Here is a 27,693-nt window from a genome sequence, read left to right as displayed (position 1 = left end):
TCTCCCCTAAAAGGAGGCTACTAATTCTTATTTTCTGTTTTTTTTTTCTTCATTAGCCTTACTGTCCCCCGCCTCCCACCCCATTGTGTTCCTTTCTGTTGAGCTCCCATACATAAACTGTTTTATCATCCCAGTTTCACAGAAGCTGGTGCCACAGTGTGTGCCATGAAAAATTATTTACTTTACTGGCTCCTTCATTCTGAACTCAGTCTTCATTGCAGAGAGAGCTTCTTAACCAAGTTTTGGAGCCTTGAAACACAACACAACCAAATACTACCCCCTCCCCCCCAATAAAAAAAACTTTCTTTGCCGCATTATCTGTACACCATTAAGGGTCTGATTAGATGTTCAGATTGTTTGATGGGTGTATTTAAAAGTGAAAGGGCTCCTAAGGGACTACTCAGGTGTATCTCCCTCCTGACCCTGATGGGGAAGAGGATGAACTCTGGTCTGACGGATGAGCATTAGACCCTGCTTGTTCTCTGATTGATTCTCCGGCTCTGGGTGGGTGAAAAGCTGGGAGGCAGCTCAAGCCGAGATTGATTGCCTCAATTTCAAATTCCCACCTCCAAAATAGACTCTCAGATGTACACAGAAGGAACCCCCTCCCCCAACACCATTTCTGGAGGTGGAGCAGGTGTCTAAGAGTCACCTGTAGCTACCAATCACAAGTGGTCCTTATCACAGTGATGCTGGCTGCAAGAGTCTTCAGCTGGGATACATTAAAGCTCAGGGAAAAGAGAGATTTTATATCTGCGTCTTTTCCTCTCTATGTGTGGGTGTGTGGGGGCTGGAATTTAGGAATATTGGGGTCAGCAAAGAAAGGGACAAGAACTCCCACTTGAGGTTGGTCTGGAAGGCTGTAACTGCTGTGAGGACTCACTAGGTTTGTTTTGCAAATTGTGGCTATTAGGGTGGAGGTGAGATGGTGAATGTCTCATTTTGGTAGGCTCCGCCAAAAAAAAGAGCTCTCGATTCCCCTCTGACCTTGACAGAACCTCTAAAATGTACACAGCCTGGCCCTGGAGTAGGGAAGTACAGTTGGCTGCTCTGGATTCCGCCCCCCCCCCCTTTCCTGGAATAGGAGCAGATTTGGGCATGCAGGTGACCTCCAGCCCTGGCTCCCATCCCCAGCCAGCCTTAGGGTGGTTCTCCCACTTTCCAGTCCCATCCTGGGGCCTGAGCCCCCGCCCCCTCCATCCTTTTCGGTCTCTTCCCTCTCTCTCTCTCCCACTTTTCCTCCCTCTCCCGCTCTGTCTCGCACGCACCCTCTGTTTATTTTCCTGCCTCCATCTGGGCCCTGCTGATATTGTAATCACCCTGATGCACGCTGGCTCCCCTCCTCTCCCTCCTGCGCTCACACACTCACTCACACACAATGTGCCATCCTGACAAGCCTTTTACTTCTGATAAGCTCCGATGTGTGTTTAATGAATACAAAGCCGCGGTCTGGGTGCCGCCGCGGCCGCGGCCGCCTCTCCCGCGCTCCGTTGCCAGAAGGTAATCTCCGTGCACCGGGAGGGGGCGCGCGGGGGCGGGGGCGGGGGAGGGGCGGCCGGGGGCAGGGGCGCGGGGAGGCGGCTTTTCTCTCTCCCTCTCTCCCTTTCCCAACGATCCAGAAGTCGATAAGACCAGGAGAAGTGAAGATGTAACATGTTATCTGTCGCTCTTCTTAGCTGGCGGAGAGAATTTACATTTAAAGATTAGCAGAGGGAGAAAGAGAAATCTGCCTTTTGTTGCGTGGGGCGAGGAGGAGGCATCAGCCCCGGCCTGACGCTGTCTCCCGTCACCTCTGCTATCCAGACAGGACTCGCCGAGGTGAGATGACCGGAGGGCCTTATCCTTCATTGCGTTGAGTTTCGCCAGGCTGAATAGGTTTGAAGAGACTCGATCAGGGGGAACAATAGATTACTTATTGACTGGACGCTGAAGCCTTTAGATGAAGAAGGGAGAGAAAGAGCCGCTTAACAACTTGATTAGTTCATTTTCATATTTTAAGGTGAGACCATCTCCCTCCTGGTGGATGGAAGGGCTGGAGAGCTTAGGTGCAATTTGAATGACTTAAAATGTCTTGTTTCCTTTTTCCTTCTCGGCACCAGGCTCCTACCTTATTTTAACAGGAGTTTCATTTACCCCTGACATTGAGGATTGATAAACTGAGTGAAGGACGGTAGAGGCTTTCGGGATTGATCATTGATGTTTGGTTTTGTGTGAGCTGTTTTGAATGGGTGATGAATGGAAGCTAACAGTACTCGAATGTGTGAGAAAAGCAAATGAAGCCTACTTTTGGTATGGAATTAGTTGATTTAATAGTATGGTTCAACTCAGGCTAGACGGGGATAGAAATCACTCCGAGTGTGTTAGGGAGATTTGTATTTTGTATTTGAGCCGTGGAATTTTTCGCTTAAAGTCAGTTTATAAAAAAAAAAGAAAAGAAAAGAAGAAATGCTTTATTGACTCCTGAGTGTATTTCAGAAAATTACAATATCAACTTTAGAAGGTTCTTAAAATGAATAAAAGTAGAAAGAAAAATGATTGGCCTCCTACACATTGTCAAGATAGGTGTTTTTATAGTTAGATATGATCCAGTAACTAAAAGCCTAATTAAAATTTGTTTAAAGCCAGGGGGGCATGTTTCCTTGTTGACAGCGGCAGATCGATTGGGTAAGACAATAGAGTCCCATTATTTTACTTCCATTGACTGAACATATTGACATTTCAGGTTTGCTGTTGCCTCAGTGAGCATGATGAAACACTAAAATTCACAGACCAACTGGCCAGAATGGCACATATATTACTGTAAGTCATTTCTGCCTTCAGGTTACCTTATCATCCAGGCAGAATGGGAAAGGACAGCCTGGATCCTTCAGAAGGGGTAGAGCTCTTTTGGTTAAGAAACTGACAGATAGCATGTCTTAAGAGCATCTTTACTCTTACCCAGGAGTGGGTGTTACAGAGATATATGTGGAGTACTATTATTTAAAAATCTGAGAAGCAAGCTAGCTAGCAATCTTGCATATTTTATGTGTGAGAATACCCATTTTCAAGATTTACCTTTTCCTTTTCCTTCCCTGGGGGTATTTACAGTGAGTGGTTGGTCACTTCATTTAGGTTGTCAGCTTGTGCTTGGGTGACATCCGTTCTTTCCCAATCTGGGGTACTCAAACAGCCAAGTGCCTGCTAAATCTATATCTGATAAAAGAATGTGTAAGGTCCCTTCAAAAATAGGGCCTGCCTCTGACTTTTTGTTTCCACTTTTCTTTTGGTATGTGGAATATAAAGTGGGATGTATATATTTTACACTTATGTGCGTACATGGCCAGTAATGTGTATAGATAAAATATATGTGTACTCCAAGCAGAGGCGGAGAAAATACTAAGTATTCATTTTCTGCTTCCTGTAATCTACCCTTTTACACATTTTGCATAGTCGTTTCATAATAAAACTAAGTATTAGGTAGACATTGAATCAAAGAAATTTGAATCATACAAAAAGTGAATATGGAAAAAACCAGAAAGGACTTAACACTTTTTCAAAAGTTTAATGGAAATATAAAACTATTGTGAACATGACCTGTACACAGCAATTATTGCCGTCAAGTAGGCAACTGATGCCCTTTACAGTGTTTAGAACAAAACTAGTCCTTTATACCATTTTCATGAAAATGTTAGGCTTCTATTTGATCAGCAGGTGCTGTTGAGATGAAAGCCATGTGTAAATTTTCAGAAGGCCAAAAGTGTCAATTCAGAAAAGGAAAGTGATAAGAGAAAATGCAATCAGTTTTCCTGTTTTCAATTTGTGCAGGATTTGAAGAGCTGTTTTGTTAAACTGTTACATCTGCTCCAATATGAATATTGAACTACTTCCACTAAAAATAACAACCTATAATTTGGAAGCTACTGCAGTCTTTTGTTAATGTGAGTGGGTTATTTAAAAACAAAACAAAACAAAGAAAAATTTTTTTAAAAACTCCATTTTGACAATCTCTTGCCTAATGTGCATTTTCATTTGTTGGCACTTTTATCTTCAGCAGATAAATGGTATTATGCAATTAGGACTTCATCTTGTTTGATTATAAAAGAGGTTTCCATAGGTGAAAATCCTGCTAATATAAAAAGGATTTGCACAAAACAAAATTTATTTCAAAATAACCTGTTTAAATACATCTACTTAAAATGAGATAGTTATTTCTTACATTCTCTAATACTACAATGTTTAACTTTCTGCCGATCATTGTAACAAAGTTAACACTATTCTATTGCATACTGAGCATTCTGTGATTTCACCTTTAATATACCTGCAAATGTAAGCTTAAACTAATCAGGGATATTTTACCTAACAGGGCTTTCAGAATAATTTTTTTCATGCTTAAATGAAATGATTAAATCGTGCTTGAGTGCCTGCATACAAAAGCTTTAGCTTCTATAGTACTGCTAATCAAATAAGTTTTATGGACAGGGAAAGCACCACATTAGAGAAAAATTGGATGCGTTTTACTTGTGACATTTCTAGGAAAGACATGTTCTTTTAAAGTCATCCAGTATTAAAAAGAAAACTCTAACATGTCTTAAATAATCGTAATAAAAATAACACTTCATCCCTATAATAAGGAAGCAAATGGCAATGCCATCCACGTGAAACATGGACATAGAGAGTTAAGGTAGAAGGAAGACTGATGAAATTTGGATAAGGTTCAATATTGACTTAATCCTCAATTGCAATTGGGTTGACTTGTGGCTATAGTAATTTGTCCAGGGTGAGACCTGATTACTGCTTAGGATCAATTAGCTGTGGCTTTACGCTTGAATTACTAGACACACTCTTCACAGATAAACCCAGAATATCTCAAGAATGGATAAAGGGGAAGACAGACACAGTGACACATTAGCACATTTGATATTAACAAATGCAGTGTTTCTTGTGAAACACCAAGTCAAAAGAAGAGGTTGTTTAAAGAACAGTGTTGAATGTGTGTATTTGTGATTATGTGTATGTAGCCAACCAAAGAATAATGCTTTTAAGGAATGTAATTTCCAATTTGAAACCTGAACAATATTCCAATGTGGCACGTTGTATTGGCATATCTTGAAGACCTGGGCACCATGTGGGTATATTCTCTGGTTCAGCACCAAGCACTTTGCCACTCTTAAGAAAAGATGCTGAATCACATGAGTGTTAGAAAATTTGTTCACAGACATAATCTCATCACTTGCGATGTGATCTTCTAATGAGTTATTTTTGTGCTGAAGCCACAGTCTATGTTGAAGCCATGGTACATTACATGGCACCAACAGGAGAGAGCTTCCTGTAACTATTTTCAAAATGTTCCTACTTTATGGCTTTCATGTCAGAAGCGTGATAAAGTAATGCCCCGTGGTTGATGTTTACAGCATGGGAACCTCTTGTTTGAAAAAGTCTAGAACCATTAATGCTGCTTAAAATCACTAACATTTTCAAGGACTGAGAGACCCACTTAAAATCCCCTGCTTTGATATTTCTAATTGTGATTATGTGAATAATGTAACTCATGAAGGCATTTGTTTTTGTTGGTTTCACATTGATCAAGGTCCCTGAGGCAAGTTAGTATTGGGGTGAAGAGGGCCTTTAGAATATAGATCTTGTGAAGGAGGAATGCAAAGGGCACAAATGTGAAGATTTCCATTGTGTCTCCAAAGATGTAAGCACCTCTAAGTGCCTTGGGGAATGTGATTGACTGGGTTCATTAATCTTTTAACACCTGGGGCACAGACCACTTCTAAGTGTGCTGTGGGCTTTTAAGGGCTGCCACGTAGTTGTTGGTCTTAGGAGAGAGGAGAGGAATGGATAAATATTAGAGACCTACTATGAGCCTGGCCTTAACCTTCACATAGATTTTCATCACCAACTTTAAGGAAATGATTAACCAGAATTTCAAAGAACTTCAGCCCATGCTCTAAGACTCTGGCCATAGTTGCTTTTTTGGCTTGATCCTTTGCCCCTATTTAGAAAATTGAGGTTCCCTTGTGTACCCAAAATTAATGACCTAATTTGTGCCTGAATTCTAATAACTAGGACCTTATTCTCTGAGGACCTGCTTTGATATTCTCCTTAGTAGCCCTGATCTATGAAGCCACTGTTTTTTTTACTTACCCCCTCCTTGCCCCCGCAGCTAGGAATCAGTCAACCACTAGCTGACATATCCTTGGATACTCACTCCCAAGTTTGTGCCAGTCTGTATTCCTCAATATATCCTAATCCAGGTGTGCTCATTACTGAATTCTATTCCCTTATTGGAATACCTCTGTCCTACACTGCACTGAGGTCATGCCAAATTGATGTGTTCCCTTTGTTGAATTTATCCAGCATTCTTGAGCAGTCTTCTGCCCAGTGTCCCTAGTCCCTGAGGGTTGTTCCATCTCAGTCAGTCACTCTGTATCTTGATCTCAGCGTTTCCTAGTCTGCCAGGTCCAACTTCCTGTTCACCTCTTAAGATTGGAGGAGAGGGATTCTGTACCACCTTTCTACTCTATGGAAAAGAGTCCGTAACTCGTTGGGTAGTGTAAAGCACTCTGTATTATTCAAAAGAAGGACCTGGTGTGTGTGTGCAGTCCCCGACAGGCAAACTGGAGTCCTCTTTCTAGTTCAGTTACTGACTTGCTGGGTGGCCTGGGGTGCATCCCGTCCCTCAGGCAAAGTCCTCAGGAGTAAGATGAAGGGCAGACTCGGTGATCTTTAGTTTTCTCAACTGTTATATGTGTGAGTCTATTATGATACTGGGAGTGGGCTTTTGGGCATTTCCCATGGTTGAGAAAGAGTGTAAAAGATCTGTTACTTACATTTTTTTATTTTGGGGTTGGGGGGGCTCACTATCGATCTTTTTCCATACACCTGGGAAATAGGTCAATGTAGGTCACTATCTTCCCAACCTTCTCCACTGTAAGGAAATGGCATTGGAAATAAGGAGCCCTTTCTTTCCATAGCCACTTGGACCTTAGAGATTGTCTGAAATTGTAGTTGTTCCTCTACCATTTTCAGATGTGACTGATGGACAAATGAATCTGCTGATGCAATGAGGAGGAACTAAAGATTTTAGGTATTATTCACAGAAAATGGCCTTAATACTTCTCCATCAGAGTTGCTGGATGAAGTGATGAACTCGGTGCCTCCGGCAGGAGTAAGGGCTAGAGGCTAAAGAGGGTGGAGGTTGTGCGTACCTCACTGTCTCAAAGCTTAGACCTAAGTCACTTGAAAAATTTAGAAAATGACCTCTTTAAACCGTTTTTGGAGAGAACCTGGTAACAGCTTATTTAAGTGAGGGTGCATTATTACTTGGCTAGGAATCAGATCTTCCATTAGAATGACTGAAAAATTGTCCTTTTGCTTTGAAGAGACAGTCTGCTATTGCTTCTAAAAATATTTAAAAATTTGATTGTTACCAATAGCACTTTGATTTTGTACTTTTCTTTAGTTTGTAAAATTGTAGGAGATCGAAACATATACATTATTAGAAGTAGGATCCTCATTTGTGAAACGTTGATAACAAACCCAGGCTGGGTATCTCTGGGACTTGAGAGCCTTTGCCTTCTTTTGCTTCATTCAAGGTGAACACTTTGTCATTACCCAGGTCGGCAGTGAAAACTTCTGTTTATTAGGAATGTCTGTGATTGGCCATGCTTGGAAGTAATGTTATTTTTATGTTAGAAATGGAAGCCACAGGAATCAGTGTGTTTTATAGGCTGCAGAAAAGTTTTGCTTTGGTATTCAGTGTTCAGTGGGAAACTGAGTTGAAGTTTTGTGCCACAAAGGAGAATGTCTTAAAAGTATATATGTGCAGTGAGCTCTTAGTTGGCACTTGACTTGAAAGGATTAGATATTACTTCAGAGAAACATTAGAGAAAATATTATCAAGAGATGTAATGGCAGTTTATCTAAAGAAGCTCAAAGTTAGGTGGGCACTAATAATATAAGAGGAGACTGTCAGAGCCCTGATGAGCTAGACGTGGCCAGGTGATAATATAATTCGAGCACTGAGAGAGAGAAGTAGCTGTGAGATGTGATTATTAAGAGTATTTGGGAGGACTCTTGCTGGTCTTTTTAGGGAATCCACCTAGTAACACTCACGAGACCAGAGCCTAATGATATTAGGAAAGTAATGGTACCTGAAAGTGTTGGCACAAATTATGGTGCCAGGGAAATAGCAAAGCAGCATTGCAGAGAGCATTTCAAATGCACATTTGATTTGGCAAGTGGAATGTCAGAAATTGAGAAGTCATCCCCCAGTGGTTGTATACATGGTACAAGTTTATGCTTTAAATACAAAGTCTTAGGAAGTTGGTTAGTCTATCTGGTTAAAACTAGAACCTCTTTCTCTAACCTCAAGATATAGAAAGATGTGAGCTATAAGACAGGTCATGAAAGACTGCTAGTTTATTTTCTGAATCTATACATATGTTATGTACACAGTGATGAGCAAACACAGCTGGGAAGAACAGCAGATGATATTGGGACTGGAACTGTGGTGTTTATCAGACTGACATCGTAATCCTTCTCTCCTGTGAGAGTGTTCTTTTTAAGTGACTGTTAGGATTCTGTAACTTTTATTGTATGTCAGATAAGTATTGTCCTTTACTCACCAGCTCCTTGGCCCACCTGTCCCACATTTTCATTCTCAGCTCTAGCTAGATTTATTTAGACACAAGATCCATGTTCGACCTCTGATGGAAAACAAATGTGGACAATGAATTCTCATCCTTTTGTTTAAATAAGGGTGGATAGGTCAGTTCAGGTCTAAAGGGAAAGTAAATGTGATCAGTCTCCATTGTTAAGCTTTGAGTTGGCTAGAGGGAGCGGGTATAAACTATCAGGAAAATATGAGAGTAATAAAATGTCTCACTAAACCTGATTTGACTATTTTTAAAGAAAGTCACACACTGCTTTAGTAGCCCTGGTAAAGACTCAATTTAGAGTACCTGAAAGAAAACTAAAATGTTTACTCTTGTGAGTGGATCTGAAGTAAATTGATAAATATTTAATAAATGCCTATTAAGTGTAAAGCAGTGTGCTACATGGAGGCGCACAGGGCAGGTAGTAGGCTCATTTCCCGCAGAATGATAAACCCACTCCAATTAAATAGCTACAAAGATTGTGGGGCTTGATTACTTACCAATTAAATGGTACAGTAAATGAGACCTTAGAAGTGGGAATGAATTGGAATTTAAGTTTGTCTTGAGACAGGTAGAATTTATCAAGGCAAAGTTATTGTAATGAAGTTGTGGTAAATTATAAAGTAGGAATGGGAAATACAGAAGCCCAGATGATGTGGAAAAGGCCTGTGGAGGAGTGGCGGGGTGGGGTGGGGGTGGAGAGAGAATAAATTAATAATGTGGCTACAGCAAAAGGACCCTTGGGTGATTAGCGGGAAACGAGAGCAGAAAGACCATAAGTGTCTGGAATATCAAGCATTTTGATTTAAGCTTCATCTTACAACTTATCCAGAGTTTTAAAACTGTGTCCTGTGGGACCCCTCAGGGTTGGGAGGTGGCATGGAGGATATCCAGATTGGGCACAGGACTTTCCATCCATCCTCTTACTACTGGCAAACTGGAACAGTCCTACTTTCATAATACATTGCTTTAGATATTAGATTTTCTATTTGGACTTCTTTTGAACAAAGGATGCTATGGTAAGATAGATGTTAATAAAGCCAAAGTAAAAACAGCAAAATAATTATGGTAGGCGTGGGAAAACGTGGACCCAATTAAAGCTGTGTTTCCAAGGAGCTTGTTCCTAATGCAGTGGGCCAGATGGACTGCATGGGGGAGAGAGGGAGGCCAAGACCAGGTAGGAAGCTTGTTGCAGCAGGTTAGATTTTAGATATTGTGGAAGGATGACCAGGATTGAGCTTGTGGAGGAGGAGGAGGAGGCAGATGCAAGAGGCATCACGAAAGAAAAGTAATTAGAATTTGGATAGAGGGGTGGATTGAGAGAGGGTGGGTAGTTAACCAGGTTAAGTGTCAGGTGCACTTAGCTTGCCAGAACTTGGGGATCACTTCAGGTGTTTGCTTAAGGGGTAGCTTCCCTACCCTGCTGCAGACTCATGGACTCACAGCCCTTAGAGAGGAGCCTCAGAATCCACTTGTATACCCCAGCTCCAGGGTATCTTGTGGTCCCAGCTACCTTCAGGAGATGGTGACAGGGCTGTCAAGTGATAGGTGTTCCTAAAACAGTGGTTGTTACACAAAAGATTTATTATTGACCTCTTTGGGACCTGACTCCCTCATGTATTTTGGCTCCTTGCATGGATTTCAAGCTGTTCTGAGTTTCCCTTTTTCAGGTGCCTTTGGGCCATGTGGGAGAATAAAAAGTGGTCAGAGGTTCTGGGTTCTGAACCCTTAGCTTCCCATTCCACCAGAGCAGACTGTTTTACACATTTCAAACACTAGACTTTTGTTTGCAGGATAATTTATAAAACTTCTTTCTATTCTAACATTATGTATAGGAATGATGGTAGAGACAGTAGAATAAAGAGTTAAGGAGTAGTTGAAGAAGGCAGACACAGCGCTTGTAAACTGGTGGACCCCAGACACTGGGCTCAGCACTGTTGGGGGAAGGGGAAGCATAGTTATTACAAGGGGACTTTGAACCAAGATTCATTTATTCAGTACCCCAAGCGTTGTCTGTAGACCAAATATTTTTTCAGGCTATGATATTTTTCAAATCTACTTTAAATGAAAAGAACAAAAAGGCATTTAAAATATTACTGAGTTTAATAGAAACTTGTCTTTATATATTTTACCATCAGCAGACAGTAAACTAAAAACTACCATGGTTTTTTATTTTAAAATGGTGATCTCGTCTTGAAAAGGTAAAGGAATCTTTTATATGTTAAAGGACAGTATTAAATTCTTAAATTGCATGTTGTTAATTGTCCCCCATTTAAGAGATTTTAGTTATTGGAAGAGACAACCACCACAACAAAATTTACCTGTGTGAGGACTTTTAAAGTCTAGGTCACCAAGATAATATTATTTCAAGGTCTCTGCCTTGTTTTGTCTAGTATCATTTAATTTGAAGACATGCTGGCAATTCTTTTTACTCTTTGAACTTTAATTGAATTAAGAATTTGTGGCTTTGTTATAAAATCTGTCATAATTTAAATTTTTAAGACTTTTTTTCCCTCTGTCAATTGTGCTTGATTAAAAAAAAAATTAATCATTGACAGCCAAAAAACTTAAGCATAAAAAAAATTTTTTTTTAAATGAGACCAATTTATGTGTTGCTATAGAATCATTCCTGTGATATATTGTTAAATGATAAAAACAAGAAGCAGAAGCATGTATTTGTACAAAAAATGCATAAAATTTACTTGTAAAAGTATATGTAAGAATCTGACCATAGTGGTTGCTTGTGGGGAAGAAAGTGGGGTCCAGACATTGGTAGTAGAAAGGAGCCTTTTTGTCGTTACGCCTTTTGGTATTCTGAGTCCTTTGTAAATCTCATGCCTGTTTCACTCACTGTAGAGTTACAGGCTGCAGCATCAGTCTGTGGTTGACTGTTCTGGGACTGTGCACTTCTGGGAGAAAGTGGTACTGCTCTCTTCTCTGCCACAAAGGCAGTCGAGTGTAAGTGGAGTGGCAAAGAGACGCAACTCCCAAGTGCTCCACCACTTGGTTAATCTCCTCCTGCTACCCTTCTTCCTCTAGAAATAATTCTCATCTGGATGATAATGGCCTGGCCTCATAGGGTTGTCAAAGGATGACATGAGATATATGTGTGAAGCACAACCTTCAGTAAAGACGTGCTTCTTCTTAGCATCTGACTTGACTACACTGGAACTGTCTACCACTTTCTTCTAGAAACCTCCTGTAGTATGTTCTCTCTCTGGCCTATCTGTTCATTCAGCAGGTACTTAATAGAGAGTCTGGCCCTGTTTGACACCTGGGGAGATGGGGATGTTTAAGACGGACAAGACCCCTGCCTTGCCAAACCTTTCACTCAGCCTTCTCTAAGGCCCTGGGTTGCTTCATGCCTTCGTGCGTGGGCTCGCAAGCTCTTTCTGTAGGGAAGGCAAGCCTGGTCCACTTAGTCCTCTCCTAAGTATCCGGTGAAACGTTTGGAAGTCTTATGACCTCTCTTCTCCTAAAGATAGAATTGGTCACATCCAACTTGCAATTCCCACTTCTCTGCTGGTTTGTAAGCTCCTTGAAAGTGGGAGTCTATAATGGTTGGGGTGCTTTTTGATGCTTTATTAAATATTTGTTGAACGCTTAAACTCAAGTTATTTACTTAAAACTATCCTGAAAAATTTTATCACTAAGACCAAAATGAAATCTTTGCTTCCAACAGCATGTAGTTTCTTTCCTAGTCTCTTTCTACTCTGGTCCCCTTTCTTTGTGTTCTCTTGTTGTAGAATGCACAATTTATTGCTGTCACATTTTGGCTTCTTAAGTTTTAACAACCCTCCTAAAAAACACTCAAACAAAACCAAAATCACCCCCAGCACCCCCAAAAGCTCCACATACAGGATCAGCCTTAGGAAGACTGTGAAGTGATCAAGCCATGGGATATTCATCAATGTACATCTTAACCTGTTTTTATTTTTTTCACCCTCTAAGTTCACAAATGGGTTTTATAAAGGATGAGTTCCCTGAAATGTAAGCAAAATTGTGCATATATGGACATTTTTATGATGGAACTGTCTGTTTGGTCAGGCTTTAAATGAGGCTGAAAGCCATTTTAGTGGCTTCCAGCTTTCCCCTCCCCAATGCCCCCAGGTTACCCCTTAGTTTCCAGAGGCTCTCTTCCTCCTTTGGTTGCCCATGTCTGTTTTCTGGGCAGATCCTCAGGCAGATCCCCTGCAGTACCCACCTTCCTCTCCCCCCACACCCCCTGTCCATTCTGTCTTTTTGCTGCTGCTGTGTGGGATGCCAACTGCTCTGATGCCTGATGAACCAGCCTCAAACCAAGAGATGCTACTGGACAGGAAGACAGGTCCATTTCAGCCTAAGAGTCTGTGACTCAGAATGCCGAAGTGGATGAAGAGTCTTACTGTTTTTCCTTCAGGTAACGTTTCCATTTGAAGAGACAATTTCAGAAGGGCAGCCTTCAGTTTCTTAATGCAAATGACTGAACAATTTCAGACAGATATGCCTGGGGAAGAGGCCTATTGGAGACCTTTGTGGAGTAAGGTTCACGTATTGTTTTATTTAATACTCCCTTGGAAATGAGCTTATTTTGTAAGTCGCTCATAGAGGTCTATTCACTTGCTAAGGGAGACCCCGCATTAGTGATGGGGAAAGGTCTAAACTTAGATTTTCTTACTTTAAGGCTTCACTTCTGTTCCAGGGCTTATGAGTACTGCAGTCCTTCTAATCTCATCACCTAGGGATTTTCCCCATGAGCAGGGCCAGCCACACAGATTGCAGGTGGAAATTATACTGAAGTAAAAATGGAAAACTATCAAGACCTTTCACTGCACTTTGAAAAGTAATGGTTTAGAGTATAAAAATACCAAAGTTTTGCAAGTTTTTGAGAGAGAGAGAGAGAGAGAGAGAGATTGAGAGAGATTGAGAGAAAGAGACAGAGAAAGGGTGGCAGGAAAGGAGGGAAAGAGAGAGAAATTGATACCAGCTGATAAGGAGCAGCAGCAACCAGACCATGTTTGCAGTTGGGCAGTCGTAGTGACCTCTTGAGAGGTGTGACCATCCACCCTGAATGCAGATACTTCCAAAGTCCCATTTTTTTCTTGCATGTGGAAGTTGCTGGCATAGAACAGATGCCTTTATTTGAGGAAACCAGTCTTTGGAAATAATTGGTTCTCACTTCTCTTATCCCCTAGAAATGGTCTTTCACAGATGAAATTAGCTGAGAAAAAAAAATTAAATCACAAAACCTTAGTTTGTGGTACTTTATTCTCATCACTCCAAAATGCTTTAGGACCGGATGCTTAATTCTACATATTTTAGTTTTGTTGACTGGTCACGGGTACTTCATTTTTATCGCTATTAGTACTGTAGTGACTTTCAGAAAGGAAGACATTATGATTGTACTAGGTCATTTTTGAGTAGTGACCTTTGCTTTTATTTTAAAGCTTTGACCCATAAAATTCAAATAGATACTACCACATTTTGAGTGTCAGATGACAGAAATTGAGCATGTCGGATAAAATAATACTTGCACTAGCAGGACCAAGATAAGTGCTTTATAAGTACTACCTCATCTTCATATCATTTTGGTAAGTTAAGTATTATTATCCTACTTTAGAGATTTAAATCTGAAGCTTAGAGAGGTTAAATGACTTGTCCGAGGTGAAATAGCTGATAAGTGTAGGAGCTGAGATTCTAGTCCAGCCAGAGTGCACATCACTAGGCTTCGAAGCAGTCAGTGTATATAGGCCACAGTGAGTTTTACAATACTTTTTTTCTTGACAAATTATATCTTTAACAGAGGAGATATTTAAGAGCTTTCTACCATTTAAAATTGTCTGGGTTGTTAACTCACTGTCCATACTGTATTGATTTGATTAAAAATAAGTCATAGGTTGGTCACCTGCCTTCTGATTAATTTGTTCTTTAAAAATAATATTTGTAGGAATTTGAAATAATACCTTATAATAAGAGGAAGGAGCTTGAAGAAAGACTGGAGAGTATTTGATTATCACTTATTCCCCTGTTCACTCAGTCAGTACTGAGTAACACCTTCGGTGCTCCAGGCACTGTGTTAGACACTGGGTGTAAATGCAGCCCTTATGGCCATGGCAGTGGAATGAGTGTAGTGCATCAGCATAGGCCTGAAGACGTAAAGAGAAAAAGAGAAACAGCTGATGAACTCAATAGGGGAGTAAGTCCATGCATAAAAACTGCTAGAGTGCATTTATGCCCTAGAGGTTGTATGGACTCTTATCACAGAATCCTGTTCTCAGTGTGGCAGGAAGGGCTGGCCTCAAGCTCTGGGTGCCCTGAGTGGTTCCCATACTGGCTTATTTACAGTACTGGTGGGACTGGGCTCATATGAATAGTATATGACAGGTAAAGGATTGCCAAGCCTGATATAGACCAAAAGCACTAGAACAATTTAAAGAAGAAGAAAAGATTATGGGCCCCAGGAGTAGTCAGGGAAAAGTTTGCAAAACTCATAGGGGTTGAATTGGGCCTTTGTGGCATTTCATTAGGTGGGATTCATTTGTTTTATTCTTTTTATTTGGACTACAACTATGTGCCAAGTCCAGTTCCAAGTATGGAGGATAGAATAATGAGCAAAACAGGCAAGACCCCTGCTCTCATAGAGCTTAGAGTTTAGGGATGGGAGAGGGAGGCAGGCAATAAAGAAGCCAATGAGATTAGTCCATGTAGTGTTAAATGCAATGAAGACAGTTCATAAAAAGTGTTAGAGACAATGATGGGGGTGGTGGTGGTGCTGGGACTTTATTTCGGATGGTTGGGAAAATCATCTATTGAGGAGGTGACTGTTGAACTAAAACGTGATGTTGAGAAGGAGCTGACCATGCAGCAGTCTGTAAGAGGAGCGCTGGGGTCAATGAATGAAGCCATAATGATGAGATGAAGCATTCCATTGGGGAGTTCATCCAGCAATGAGCTGCACTCTCTAAGGGCATGGTTGGAATGGAGGCTGAAAACTGTAGATTAGTGCCAGGTTATGGAGGGTCTTGAATGTCAGAATAGGGCAAGAATAGGACTGTGTGTTTCTGTGAGTGTATCTGGGATTATGAGTAGTTAGAAGAGAGAAGGAGAATCTGGAAGAATGTATGCCATGGAAGCTTAAGGAAGTTAGTGAAACTGGGATAATAATGTTTAGTTCACGTGACCTATAATGAGGGACCCAAATAACACAGTGTCCCCCTAGCTTCCTGTTGGAAGTTGGGTATAGTCCTGAAGTGAGTGCTCTATTGACTACGTCAAATCAGGGAGATACAGGAGAATTGCCTATAAATGAGATCATGAAATTTTGACAAAGGTAGGTTACTGTTCAGTTTCAGGGACTATACTTACCAAGGTAATGTTTTCAAAGTCAGATATGATATAACAGGTTCCTTTTGGGGTAATTCTCCTTGTAACCAAAAACTAATTGTGTTTTTATTAATGTAAAGGAACAACCTTTATACCACAAAATGGAAAATTAGAGTTAAGGTTTGATTCAATCCAGGTTGATAGATAGAAGTGTGTTTAAATGCTCATTTTTTGAATAACTGTATATAATTTACTATAAGAAAAACTGCCCTGAATGTTGACAGAGTTTTCTGGGGTTCTCTAGAGAAATGTGTTTAGGCAGTGAAAGTATCCCTGGCAATGATTGAGAAATACAGTAATGGGGAACTGCACTCGATCTCTTTTGAGGTTGGTTCTGATGTGTGTAGTCTTTACCTCCTATTAAATTTTTGAAAGATAAACTGATACAAGAATGATTTGCCAAGGCCAGCAACTCTTCCTTTTAAAACCTTGGCTCAGTGTACACATTGAAGGGATGGGGGAGTAAGATAAAAGCCTTATAAATATGAGGTTAACTGAATCCAAATAGAAGGTTCTCTCAAGTTATTGCATTCCTTAGAAAATAAATACATTGCGCATATGGTTAAGATTGATCAAAAAAGTATTCTGTATGCCAGTGATTACATTCCCATCTGTGATTAAGGTTTTCTGTCTGCATCTGGTTTTCACATTATATTTCTGTAACAAGAATCCTTTATATAACAGAGTTCACTTTCTGTATTTTCTATTAGCTGCAGCTTGAACTACTGCACGGATCGCAGATTTACACATGTGGTTTTCATTACTTCATACCATTGAGAAAAAGTAATATTTGTTTGGGAATGTATGTTTTCCACAATTTCCATGGTAATACAACATGTTGAGCCTTTTTAATGGCACTCTTGTAGAACTACAAATTGTTTGAGGCGTTCTGCTCTTGGTGGAACTTAGCTTTTAAACTTTTCTCAGTCTGTGTTCCTCTCATAATGAGATTTTACAAATTTGAGGGCTGAGGATTCAAACAAAGCAATTATTAAAGATAGAGAAATTTTACTATCATTTGCACATGACATAGACTTTAGCGTGGAATGGGTATCACAAAAATATGAATGTATAGTTCACAGTGCTCATTACCGTTACTCATTATTAGATTGGGGCAGCATTTAATGTATTGGATGTGAGAAGCACAAATGTGATACTCCAAAGTAATTATTTTGAAAAATCCAAAGATTAGCTCATTTTTTTGAGTTATCCTATTGATTGTGATATGATGTTTCCTATAAGAGTATTAGTTAAGTGGGGAAATCCTTATGGGTAACTTTAGATTTACATTGTATATTGTTTGAATGTGTATTTGTATGCTATGTTAACATTTAAGAATTTATAAATATGTACATTTAAAATATTTTGTAACAGTATCTTCCTGCCAATTTTTCTCCATTCCTTCAGAATATTCTGATTAAAATAGACACTACAAGCGAAGTTTAAAAATGAAACTGTATATTCTATATTGAGAGATCATTTCTAATTGAGAATTTTGACTTTTAACGGAAGTTTATACACATGGTAATTTTATGTTCCTCAAAACTGGGATTCACTACACCATTTTTGTTAATAGACCCAGACATGAGTCTGGTGTTTAGCAGTCATGAGAAGGAAGAAATAAACTTGGACTCTAGGGGATTTGTATATGCTTTGCCTGCTTCCTTTGTTCATTGGAGGTTATTAACCATGGCCCATACCAGGGGGCATGGTTCACTTTTACCATATGCCCTCTCATGCCTTTTGTTGATGGTTGCTGAAGCACAAAATATTCATAAGTCATGATGGAACCTAAGGAAAGTATCCATTTTCTTTTTTCCAATAATATTTGTTTAGCCTCTATTTATAAAATGTTTTTACTTTCATTTAGAAACATTGGAAATAATAGATTTGTAAAGAAAAAAATACCCATATTTCCATCTTCCAGAAATAATCATATTTAACATCTAGATGTATTTACTTCCAGTCTCCTCCTCCATGCACCCTTTTCCTTCCCCTAGTATTTGAGTATTTATATAATCTACATGTGTATATGTATCTGTGTATCTTGGTTATTTTCTTCTTGAAATTTTTCTTTATCAGTTGTTAATAAAATTATTAGGTTTCATAGTAAAACAAATGTTTCTAAGTTGTGGCTGATTATCGCTAATGATCTTTGCTGAGCTTCAAGGCAATACCCAGCTAAGAAATACCTAATATCATATTTTTTTCTAATTAATGCCTATTTAATTCTTTTTCCCTACCATAAAGAACAAGAAACAACTGATTGCATCACAGCAGAGTTATAATGTGGCATATAAAAGGCATTCATAGCTTTTTAATAAAAACCGCTTGTTCTGTATACATATGAGTGTGTTCACCAACTTTAATTTTTAGGAAGTAATTTGGTGTCAGAAAAATAACAACAGTCTTAGTAATACTTTTTGAGACTGCTTTTATAAATCTTTATCCCTTTGAGTTTTTTGAATTACTACTTATGTGTATGTGATTGTGCTAGACCCTTATATTTCATAGATGGTAAGAATTAAATAATGATACATTTTCTATTCATAGTAGTGGCGGTAGTAGTAAGTGAGTGATAGGCACTCAAAAGATACTTGTGAATGGATGAATAAAGCAATTCTAAACCTGCCAAATCTAGCAGGAAAAAATGAGAAAATTTTTATTGCTTTAGAGGAAGAAAAGAAAGTAGTAGAAGTTTGTTGATTTGGTAAAATAACTCACCAGTAATTGTTTTTACTAATTTTTTAATTAGTTGATTAAATAAAGATTATTCTTCACTACTATCAGTTGTTTTAAACTATTTTTAGTTAATAATGGCAATATTGGAATTTCAGAGCAATGAAACAATATGGATACCACTTTGTTTTGAAACAGGATTTAACTTGCATGTAAATTCCATAAAATAAAACAAAAACATAAGATGTCTAAAATGTTTTCTAAGGAAATCATAATACCTAAGAGATTATTTATTTTTTGTTGTTGTTGAAACAGGTAAACTCTAATACATTCTCTGAAAGTTATCGATGTACATGTATTTTAAAATTAATTTAAGAGAAGAGTTTTCAGATTCAGAATGTACACAACTTTTTGAGTGAGATGACTGGAAAATAAGAGTGCGTTAGAGCACATTATTATAGGAACTGAGAAAATGGGGATTGTTTTGGATTTTTCTAAAATTTAGAAGAGCTTATATTTGTTTTTAAAACAAACGAAATAAAACTGGCCTAATATTATCATGTAAATAGATGGGTGTGATACTTCAGACTGGTTGTGATATATGCATTTTTTTTTCCTTTGTTGTTGTCAATAGAAAAGATTGATCTCTGGGCTGGTGAACATAATCTCTGTCCCAGTCAGAAAAGGAGAGGAAATTAGCAGAGCGGTTGGTGGAGAATGATATCTGTCAAAAGAAACACTTGGAGAGCACTGAGTTTAGTAATAGGTGACTGCCGGAAAAAAGGGAACTTTGAATATTGTCAAGGTAAGGAACAGACAAATATTTTGATTTTTGCAATTTACTTACATACCGAAAAATCAGTCTATTATTCTTTCCCTATAAATTATAATTGTGAAGTTTTTTTTTTTTCTTTCCTGTATTCTAGTGCCTGTTGATAAAGAGTTTATTGTATGTTTTAACCATTTGTCTTTGAAATCTTTGGGTGTGGGGATTGGTTGGGGATAAATCTGGCATTGGGAACCCTATTTGATAGCTTTGGGTCTGAAGATATCAAATGATCAAGTACCACTTTTTTTCACCCTCTTGTTGCAGTGCTTCTTGCCATGTTTCATAATACATCTGTTATCAGCTGAGCAATACTTGGAGTTAAAGAGTAAAAGCTATGCCATGATTTCTGTGTTTATTGTAATGAGGAGATGGTGTTTTCTGAAACAGTTTGTTGTCTAAACAGGCAAAAAAGTGTTTTTCAATGTATTATTTCCTCTGATTGATTTGGATTTTTTTTTTTTTTAACTTTTAGGTGAATGTCATTTCATAAGCAGAATTCATATCCATAGACACATTTTAAAAAAGTGATATCTAAGTTTAGGAAAACAGCAGATATAAACTAATGGTATTGCCATTTGGCAAGAGAGAAGTCTTAAAGTCTGCAACACTTAAAAATTCAGGAAAGCCCCAAGTTATATGTTCAGAGAATTAATGCCTCCTGTAGCCAGCTCTGTTTCCATTTAGCAGCTAGGGGGCTTACACAAAAACACCGATGAATAAGGATAAGCTGTGCTTTTTAAAAGTTGAGAGTCAACACAAATGTTGTGTGATACTGGTTGGCACTCTGGTGACTGGAAAGGGATTTAAAGTTCTGTGACTGTCTATGTGGAAAGAGGGGTAGCAAAATATTTACCCTCTTTGACCATCGTTCTGGAAACATCACTGCTGGCGACCATCTCACAATCTCTACTCTTATGATTCCTACAGATACTCATTGGCTTGTTCTTAAAATTCCCAAGAAAATGTTCTCAAATGAAGGGTTATTTATTTATTTATTTTAACTTTGTTTGTTTACTTGTTTGTTTTTGAAAGGCCAGAATAAATGAAATAATTCCTGTAGAATTATACACTCCTTTGGGGAAGCCTTCATGGGGGATTTGGTTTCTGTGTCTGTATTTCCCTTTCTTTCATCCCTCCTTCGTGTGTTATGATTTGTGAGAGGCATCAATTCAAGAGAGAGGCAAGGAGTTCAATTGTGTTAAGTAGCTGAGACATCTCCCACTTCTTCTATCTTTTTACCTTTTGTGCTTTTGTTACTAAAAATTAGTTCTTTGGGATCTCAAGTCTAGATTGATTAAATTTCTAAGGTCTTGCATAGAGAAAAAGGAAGGTGTTACTATCTTAACTTAAAGGAAACAAATTAATAATAACCACCACCATCACTCCTGCTTTAAAACTGTTTTCTCATCATCTTACACTGGAAGAAAGTACCTGTTTCAAAACAGGATGTAACTCTGTTTTCTATCTTATGTATCTTTATGGGGCTTTGTATTAATACAATAAAAAAATCTAAGGTGCAGATTAAAAATAGAAAAATATTAGATTTCAAAACTTGAGCATATATATACATAGAGTTAGGATTTTTACCCACCCCCCCCATCCCATTACAATCTTGCTCTCTTCTGGTCATGTGGAATGTATCTGTGGCCTGCTGGCAGTGAACTGTTGCAGCATGGAAGATCCATATTGAAAGCAGAAATGCATGACAAGGACACACATCTTAATATGACTTAATGCATGTTGTTTGTTATAATATGCAAATATTGAATCCCCAACGTCATGTGTCAGAAACACCATGTGGAGTTTCTTCTCTCTCCCTGAGTGTGTTGTATGTATGTGTACATACTTAAAAAATGATGTGTGTAAACACACATATATTTGTATTGAATATGGTGCTGATAACATCCTGGTCAAGGGTTCTGATCCCTGTACTGGCCAGGTACTGCCCCCCTCCCCAAAACAAATGCTTAAAACATTTTTGTGTTGTCCTATTTTATAACTGTTGGGTTTTCTTTACTTTTTATGTGGCATTACAAAGTGTACTCCTAGTTTTTTCTAACTCTTTGTAATAGTACTGTATGTAGAGAAATGTGGAATCCAGACTCTAGTTTACCCGAGAAGTAGAGAAGAACAGAAATCACATACTTTCAATTTGCAAACCCTTGGAATCCATTGCGTTCCTTGAGTGGTAGCAGAAAAGAACTACTATGAGCCGAGCAGTCGGTGCTGTGAGTGAGAACGGCCTGAGGTGGCACTAGTGAGTCAGGTTTGCGTGGCGAGTTTGAGCAGGCAGTGGTCACCCAGAGACAGACCTGTCTTTGTTAGGGCAGCGGCCAGGAGGAACATCACACCGAAGGAACATGCCATCAGCTTGGGTGGAAGCTGGTAAAGGCAGAAAGCTATATCCCCCCCCCAACCCCCCAAGGCCCTGGAGTTTTAAAGGTACCCCAAATACTCACTGTGCTTGACAGGGCTTGGTCCTCTAGAATGCCATTGGAGCACTTTTCCTGTAATGCAAGCCATTGTGAGCACTGGACAGATTTGGGACAACTAGGAGTGGTCTCTGGCCTGAGGAGCTTGTTTTTATAAGCCATTAAGAAAAATTCTAAGAAGGACCCAATATTTGGCATATTAAAAAAAAAAATCCACTGACTTTCTCAAAGATGTAAGAGGATATAGCATGAGAGGAAAGAATAACAGGAAATTTTTGTTGCAAAGTAGTGTGTATTTATGTTTGTGCATATCATGGGATGGGGTATTTAGGTAGTTTCAATTTTTACATGTTGTATCGGTTTCACATGCCACATTTGTATTTTGTAAAAGGTAACTTTTAAAATATTACTATAGTTGATGCTATGCACCCTCAGATATTGGTATGTTTATTAATAACTTTCCTCTTTTCCTAAGTAAAATTGCTGTTTTTAGGGAGCATCTGCGTTTTAGTTTTTCTTGGTCATGTTTGAGGGGTCTGATAGCATTAATGGGCTTTACCCCACATGGAGCTCTGAGCTTATTGTAGCACTGCACACTGATCCCAGGTCAGTGTGATGCGTGAAATCAATTTATTTGAATCTCTTTGCCTCTATAGGAATTTGGCAGCATGCCAGTTGTTTTCATTTAATGTTCTTTGTGTTGAACACAGACAAGCAGGCATGCTTTTGTATTCTTCTCTCTTTTGGTGTCTGTCTCTTTCAGCCAGTATTTTTACTCTATGGATTTTGAGATGAAAGAAAAATATATTATTTATATGATTCTAATCATTGTTTAATATGTATATATATATATAAATGTACCACTTTCTTTAAAGGGATGTTTTTGATATGTCTGAACCTTAATGGTGACTTTGTACACAAGAAATATTTTAGAGTTTTGTTTAAATAACATTTTTGATGAGACATAATAAACCAGATCATAGGTGGTGCTTGCTTATATTAATAACCATCATAAAAATAATAACAATATTAATTACACAACACGACAGATGTTTAATTTGTGAACTGGGCAATCAAAATCATTTATTTTGGGGGGAGCTTTTTTGAATTCGAAAGTTTATACCTTTCATCATACACATTAAAAAATTATAATTATTTGGGTATTGTTTTCTTTCACTAACCCATTTTGACTAACACAGCAGTATTTTGCATAGAGTTACATATGATTTTTTGCAAAGTTCCTGCCATTCAGGTAGTTTTTTTTGGTTTTTAAAATTTGGAAGGTAGTGACCGGGAATAGCACAGAGATATTTAGTACAAATAAATTCAGACCTTTCTGTGGATGTTTTTGTAGGCAGGATTTGTTTCTGGGTCAGCTTTAGGAAGAGGTGGAGAAGGAAACGAGAGAGAGAGAGTGAGAGGAGAATGTTCTGTTGATGCTCGGGGCAGCTCTTGCGGAAGTTGATATGCAGAACCATGGAGCCGTAGCTTCAGGGTCAGCCTCGTACCCAGCAGCCCTGCTTCCTTGTTTAATTACCTGAAGAGCAAAACAGTCAGGCTGGGAGTGTGTGAAAACCCAGTATCTCTCACAGCCGCCTGGCGCTCTGACATCCTGCGAGGCCAGCCCTGTCTGTCCGCCAGCGTCAAGCTGGCTCGAGCCCTGGGTTCCTTTCTTTCAGGAGGCATTGTGTGGAAGAGGGTTTGGTCAGGATTTGAGGTTCTTGCCAATGCTGTGTCCTCTGCTCTCTTCTGGGCTACAAATATGCTTGATTTTTTTTTTTTTTTTAAGCGAATTAAATTTGGCTCTTTCATTTTGTACTTCTTCTGGCCTTGCTATGAAACCATCTCTTTCAACAGCAACAGACATTAATCAGTGGAGGACTGGCCTTAATTTATTGGGTTTTTATTTTGCTAGTTCCTGTTAATAGTGTCCTGTGTGAGTTGCCCTTGTTGGGTCAGATTTACTAGTAGTTCAGTCTGGAAATAATAGTTCAGAGCTCAGTTTTATGAGGCAATTTCGTAATCTTAATCTGTCTATGAAAATGGAATAGTCCATTTTTAAAGAAAGGTGATAGAGCTTTTAAGGTTGAGGTCCACCCCCTCTTTCCTTGGAATTTGAATATGGTCTTTGACATTTACTGTGGGAGGGGGCCACACCCTTTGATGAAGTTGGGGGTGGTGAGAAATAATATTTGGACAGCAATGTGTGGCCAATTTCAGGGGAGCATAGAATAAATATTCTGAGAAATGCTTGGAGATGGAGCCATTTGGGAGATCTCTTGAACAGAAAAGTATGTTATCTTACCAAGAGGAAATCCAGCATGTTCTTTATCCACACTGTGGCTGATGAAATGTACTCGCTGTGGGTGGGGGAAGCAAAGGTGGTGGTGGTAGGGCTTCCTGCAAAGGGAGGGGAAAGTGTGACTACATTTGCAGTGATTTGGTTTTTCCAACTACTTCATTAGGATTCTGTCATGCAGACTGAAGAGCATTTACCCTTTAGATGCACATATGTGCCTCCCATTAATGTTAATAGGAGTTATGGGCATGTAAAGAGAACAGTATGTACCTTTGCCTAGTGCACAAGTGCAGCTCAAGGGAATCGATTCTGTCCTTTGCAACAAATAAAGGAATAGCACTTTGCACGGAAGAGTTTGGTAGGAATTATTTCTAAAACTTTTTTTTTGTGTTGTATTTATTGAAGTAATGTCAACATTTTACATACGTATATACCACTCCAGTGAAAAGTATATAATCATTTAAATAATTGGATTAGCCTGGTTGCCTTGTGACGGAGCTGGCATCACCGTGATCTATTATGCAAAAGTGGAAGTAGCTCTGCCATAATAAAGTGTTATGCGAATCCTCAGGCGTGTGCATGTTTATGTATCAGCCTGCTGCATTTCTTTATTTCTTTTTGATATCAGTATAAATATGAAAAAAATAAATAAATATATTGTAAGCCAAAGTCAACATTCCTAATTCGTGTTCTCCACTGACAGACTCTTGGTACCCAACTTGTTGGAAAGTCTGTGCAACTGGGGCTGACTTAAATGCAGGTAACATTAGTGCTATTCGTGGCATTAGGCTTTGGCAGCAGGGAATGCATGTGAGGAAATCTTGGGGGACTTTAAAAGTGAATGGGGAGACTTGTGGCTTGCAAGTGGCGTCAGGAATTAAAGAACAAAATGCGAACAAGAAAATGGGGTTGGCGCCTTGTGCTGAGTGTGCTCAGTTCATGTGGAGTGAAATGGCAAGAAAAAAATAGATCTGTGGGAGAAGAGAACTGGAAGAAATGAGTTACCCTGGAAAAGAGAAGGGAAAACATCAGATTTGTAACTGTGGACTTGGTTTACCAACAGGAAGGAAAAAAGGACATTTTAATATAACAGGTAAACAAAACAAAACAAAACAAAAAACACCGTATTCCAAAATTTTAATAAGATTTTGGTATATCCAATTAAGAATAATTTTAATAAGTCAAAGTGAGAATTGAAATTTTCACGCAGGGTAAGGGAATTGAACTGAGATTTATCGATTTTAGCCACTTTTCAGTGTATTTCCGAATATACAGCATTAAATTCTGTTCTGCCTGGTCTTGTGTGGGGGAGGGTCATGAGTGAATGACCCGCTAGGGTCATTGTAAAACATTAATTTAAAAATTTAGATTGCTATAAAAGAAAATATACTGTGCTGGGATATTATTTCAACAAATAAAGCAGTTTTGGAGTGAAAATTTACAATGGAATTCATCGTAGCCAAAAGTCACTTTTGAGTAAGTTTGAGTTTGTTTATAAATGTGGCAAATTAGTATGTGTGCATAAATTTTGATAATTTGCGAGGTGGAGAGATACAAGTGGAGAGTTTTCTGGAGATAAAAGTCCTATGAATATGATGAAAAAATTCTGGGATTTTTTTTTTATTGCTGTGTATTTGCTCCACCTGGTGGATTTTGTTGAAAGTGTTTAATCTATGTTAATGAAAAGAGTACCGTTCAGACAATTCCTCTAAACTGTAGGAAGGTGAATGTTTTATTTTTGTTGCTGTGTAAAATAATTTAATATCTACTAAGTCAAAACATTTATGTTTTTTGTTTAGTTATTTCATTACATTTAAGGTAAAATTGTTTTTATGTTTCAAAATGTAATATATGCTCATTTTAGAAGATTTGAGAAATACAGAAAAATAAAGGAAAATAAACATCATGTATAATTTCACCACCCAGAACCACTGCATTCTTTTTAAGAATAGATGTTATCAGAAGAGAACCAGTTAGCATTTATATTTCTCTTAAGATATGTGCAATTTAAAATATTATGCCAAAGTATAATGATGATTATAATTATTGTTGGACAAATGCTGCCCTTAGAATTCCCAGGTTCCATTAAAAAAAAAAAAATGCTTAGCAAGAACTGCTTTTATTAAGCTGCATGCTTACATAAGGCAAAGGTAAAGGTAACAGAGATTAAAAGTACCTCATGTATTCATAGGGCTGTTCAAAGAGGGTGGTGAGATCTGTTGTTTTCTGGGTTTACACAGATTGCTTTCTCTGGAAATCTTAAGGATTCAGTTGTGCTTTGATCATCTTATTGTTTTCCTTAGGTTATTCTTTTTCTTTCTTCTTTTTTTTTTTTTTTTTTTTCCTCCTTTAGACTCTAACAGCTCTGTAACAGAAGGTGAAGTTTTGAAAACAGTGTCTCCATATGCAAGGGATTTGGAGACCTTTTTATTGTCTTTAAAATTGTCATTCATAGTCCTCATTAGCATTTATTGTTGCAAGCGTACAAGCAGAAAATGTGAAATTGGTATGTCATGAATAGCCCCACAGAGCTCTAGAGCCTTCCGATTTTGCCTGCAGTGTGGTGTGGGCTGGGCTTTTAGGGAAAGCTGTCCAGATGGCTGCCTGCACAGAGCAGAGCTGCAGGTTTTTGTCTCTGGTGCTGAGGGAAGGGAAAGTTCATTGGAGCATACGCCATCACTCTTGCATTTTAACAAAACTAACTCGCCATTAGTCAAGATGGGGAGGTGGTATATTGAAACAAAGGTTTTCCATATTGTGTTACAGTCCTTGTCAGGTGAATAAGAGACGGGTAGTTAGAGTGTCTTCTATATTATCTCAGTGATTTTTGTAGTCATACAAAATATGAGGAAGCTATAAATGGTAACTTGTTTGCAGATTTACATGAAATGTATACTTTTTAAGATTGTTATTATGGGAAAATGCTTTTCTTTGAAAAGACAGGAGTTAATGTTGCTACTGTTTGGCCTTGTGGGTTAGTAAGTGTTTTACTTTAAAATTTTTTAAATAATTTAACCCCTTGCTAGTGCCTATGGAGGAATCTACATTTAATTATATTAGTAGGTTTGAATTTTGCATTTAAATAATATAGCAATCAATGCAAATGTTAAATCTGTTACGGCATTTCAGATTTTTTTAATATTAGGTATTGAAAATCAAAAGTTGTTGGTGAAAGAACTACAGTATTGTGATATTTTAAAGGCATTAGCACTGTCAGAAACAATTCATAATAATTGTGAATGTAGGTTTTGTTTATTTCCAGCAAGTGACATTTTATCTTAAACAGATTTCATTTGGCACAAATACTCATACATGCGCCCTACATACTTAAATATACTAATATACATATTTTATTCATACGTAGAGAACATTATACTTCAACCGGAGTCATCAAATATATTGCTTGAAAAACTGTTGGAATGATATAACTAACATTTTGTTCTGTAGAGA

The 27,693-nt window shown here is 38.4% G+C and overlaps 1 protein-coding gene across 1 annotated transcript in view; it reads left to right on the top strand.

Moving 5' to 3' along the window:
- The first annotated feature begins 1,378 nt into the window (after nt 1-1,378).
- The window catches only part of RUNX1T1 (RUNX1 partner transcriptional co-repressor 1), a 129,438-nt gene continuing 103,123 nt past the window's right edge, over nt 1,379-27,693 (top strand). Inside the window, 4 exon segments of the mRNA XM_063079849.1 lie at nt 1,379-1,474; nt 1,476-1,500; nt 1,677-1,770; nt 1,772-1,818. Of these exon segments, the coding sequence (XP_062935919.1) occupies nt 1,379-1,474; nt 1,476-1,500; nt 1,677-1,770; nt 1,772-1,818 (262 nt within the window).

Source organism: Cynocephalus volans, chromosome 15 (assembly GCF_027409185.1).
Source record: "Cynocephalus volans isolate mCynVol1 chromosome 15, mCynVol1.pri, whole genome shotgun sequence".
NCBI classification, from domain to species: Eukaryota; Metazoa; Chordata; class Mammalia; order Dermoptera; family Cynocephalidae; genus Cynocephalus; species Cynocephalus volans.
This window is presented reverse-complemented; position numbering and strand designations above follow the sequence as displayed.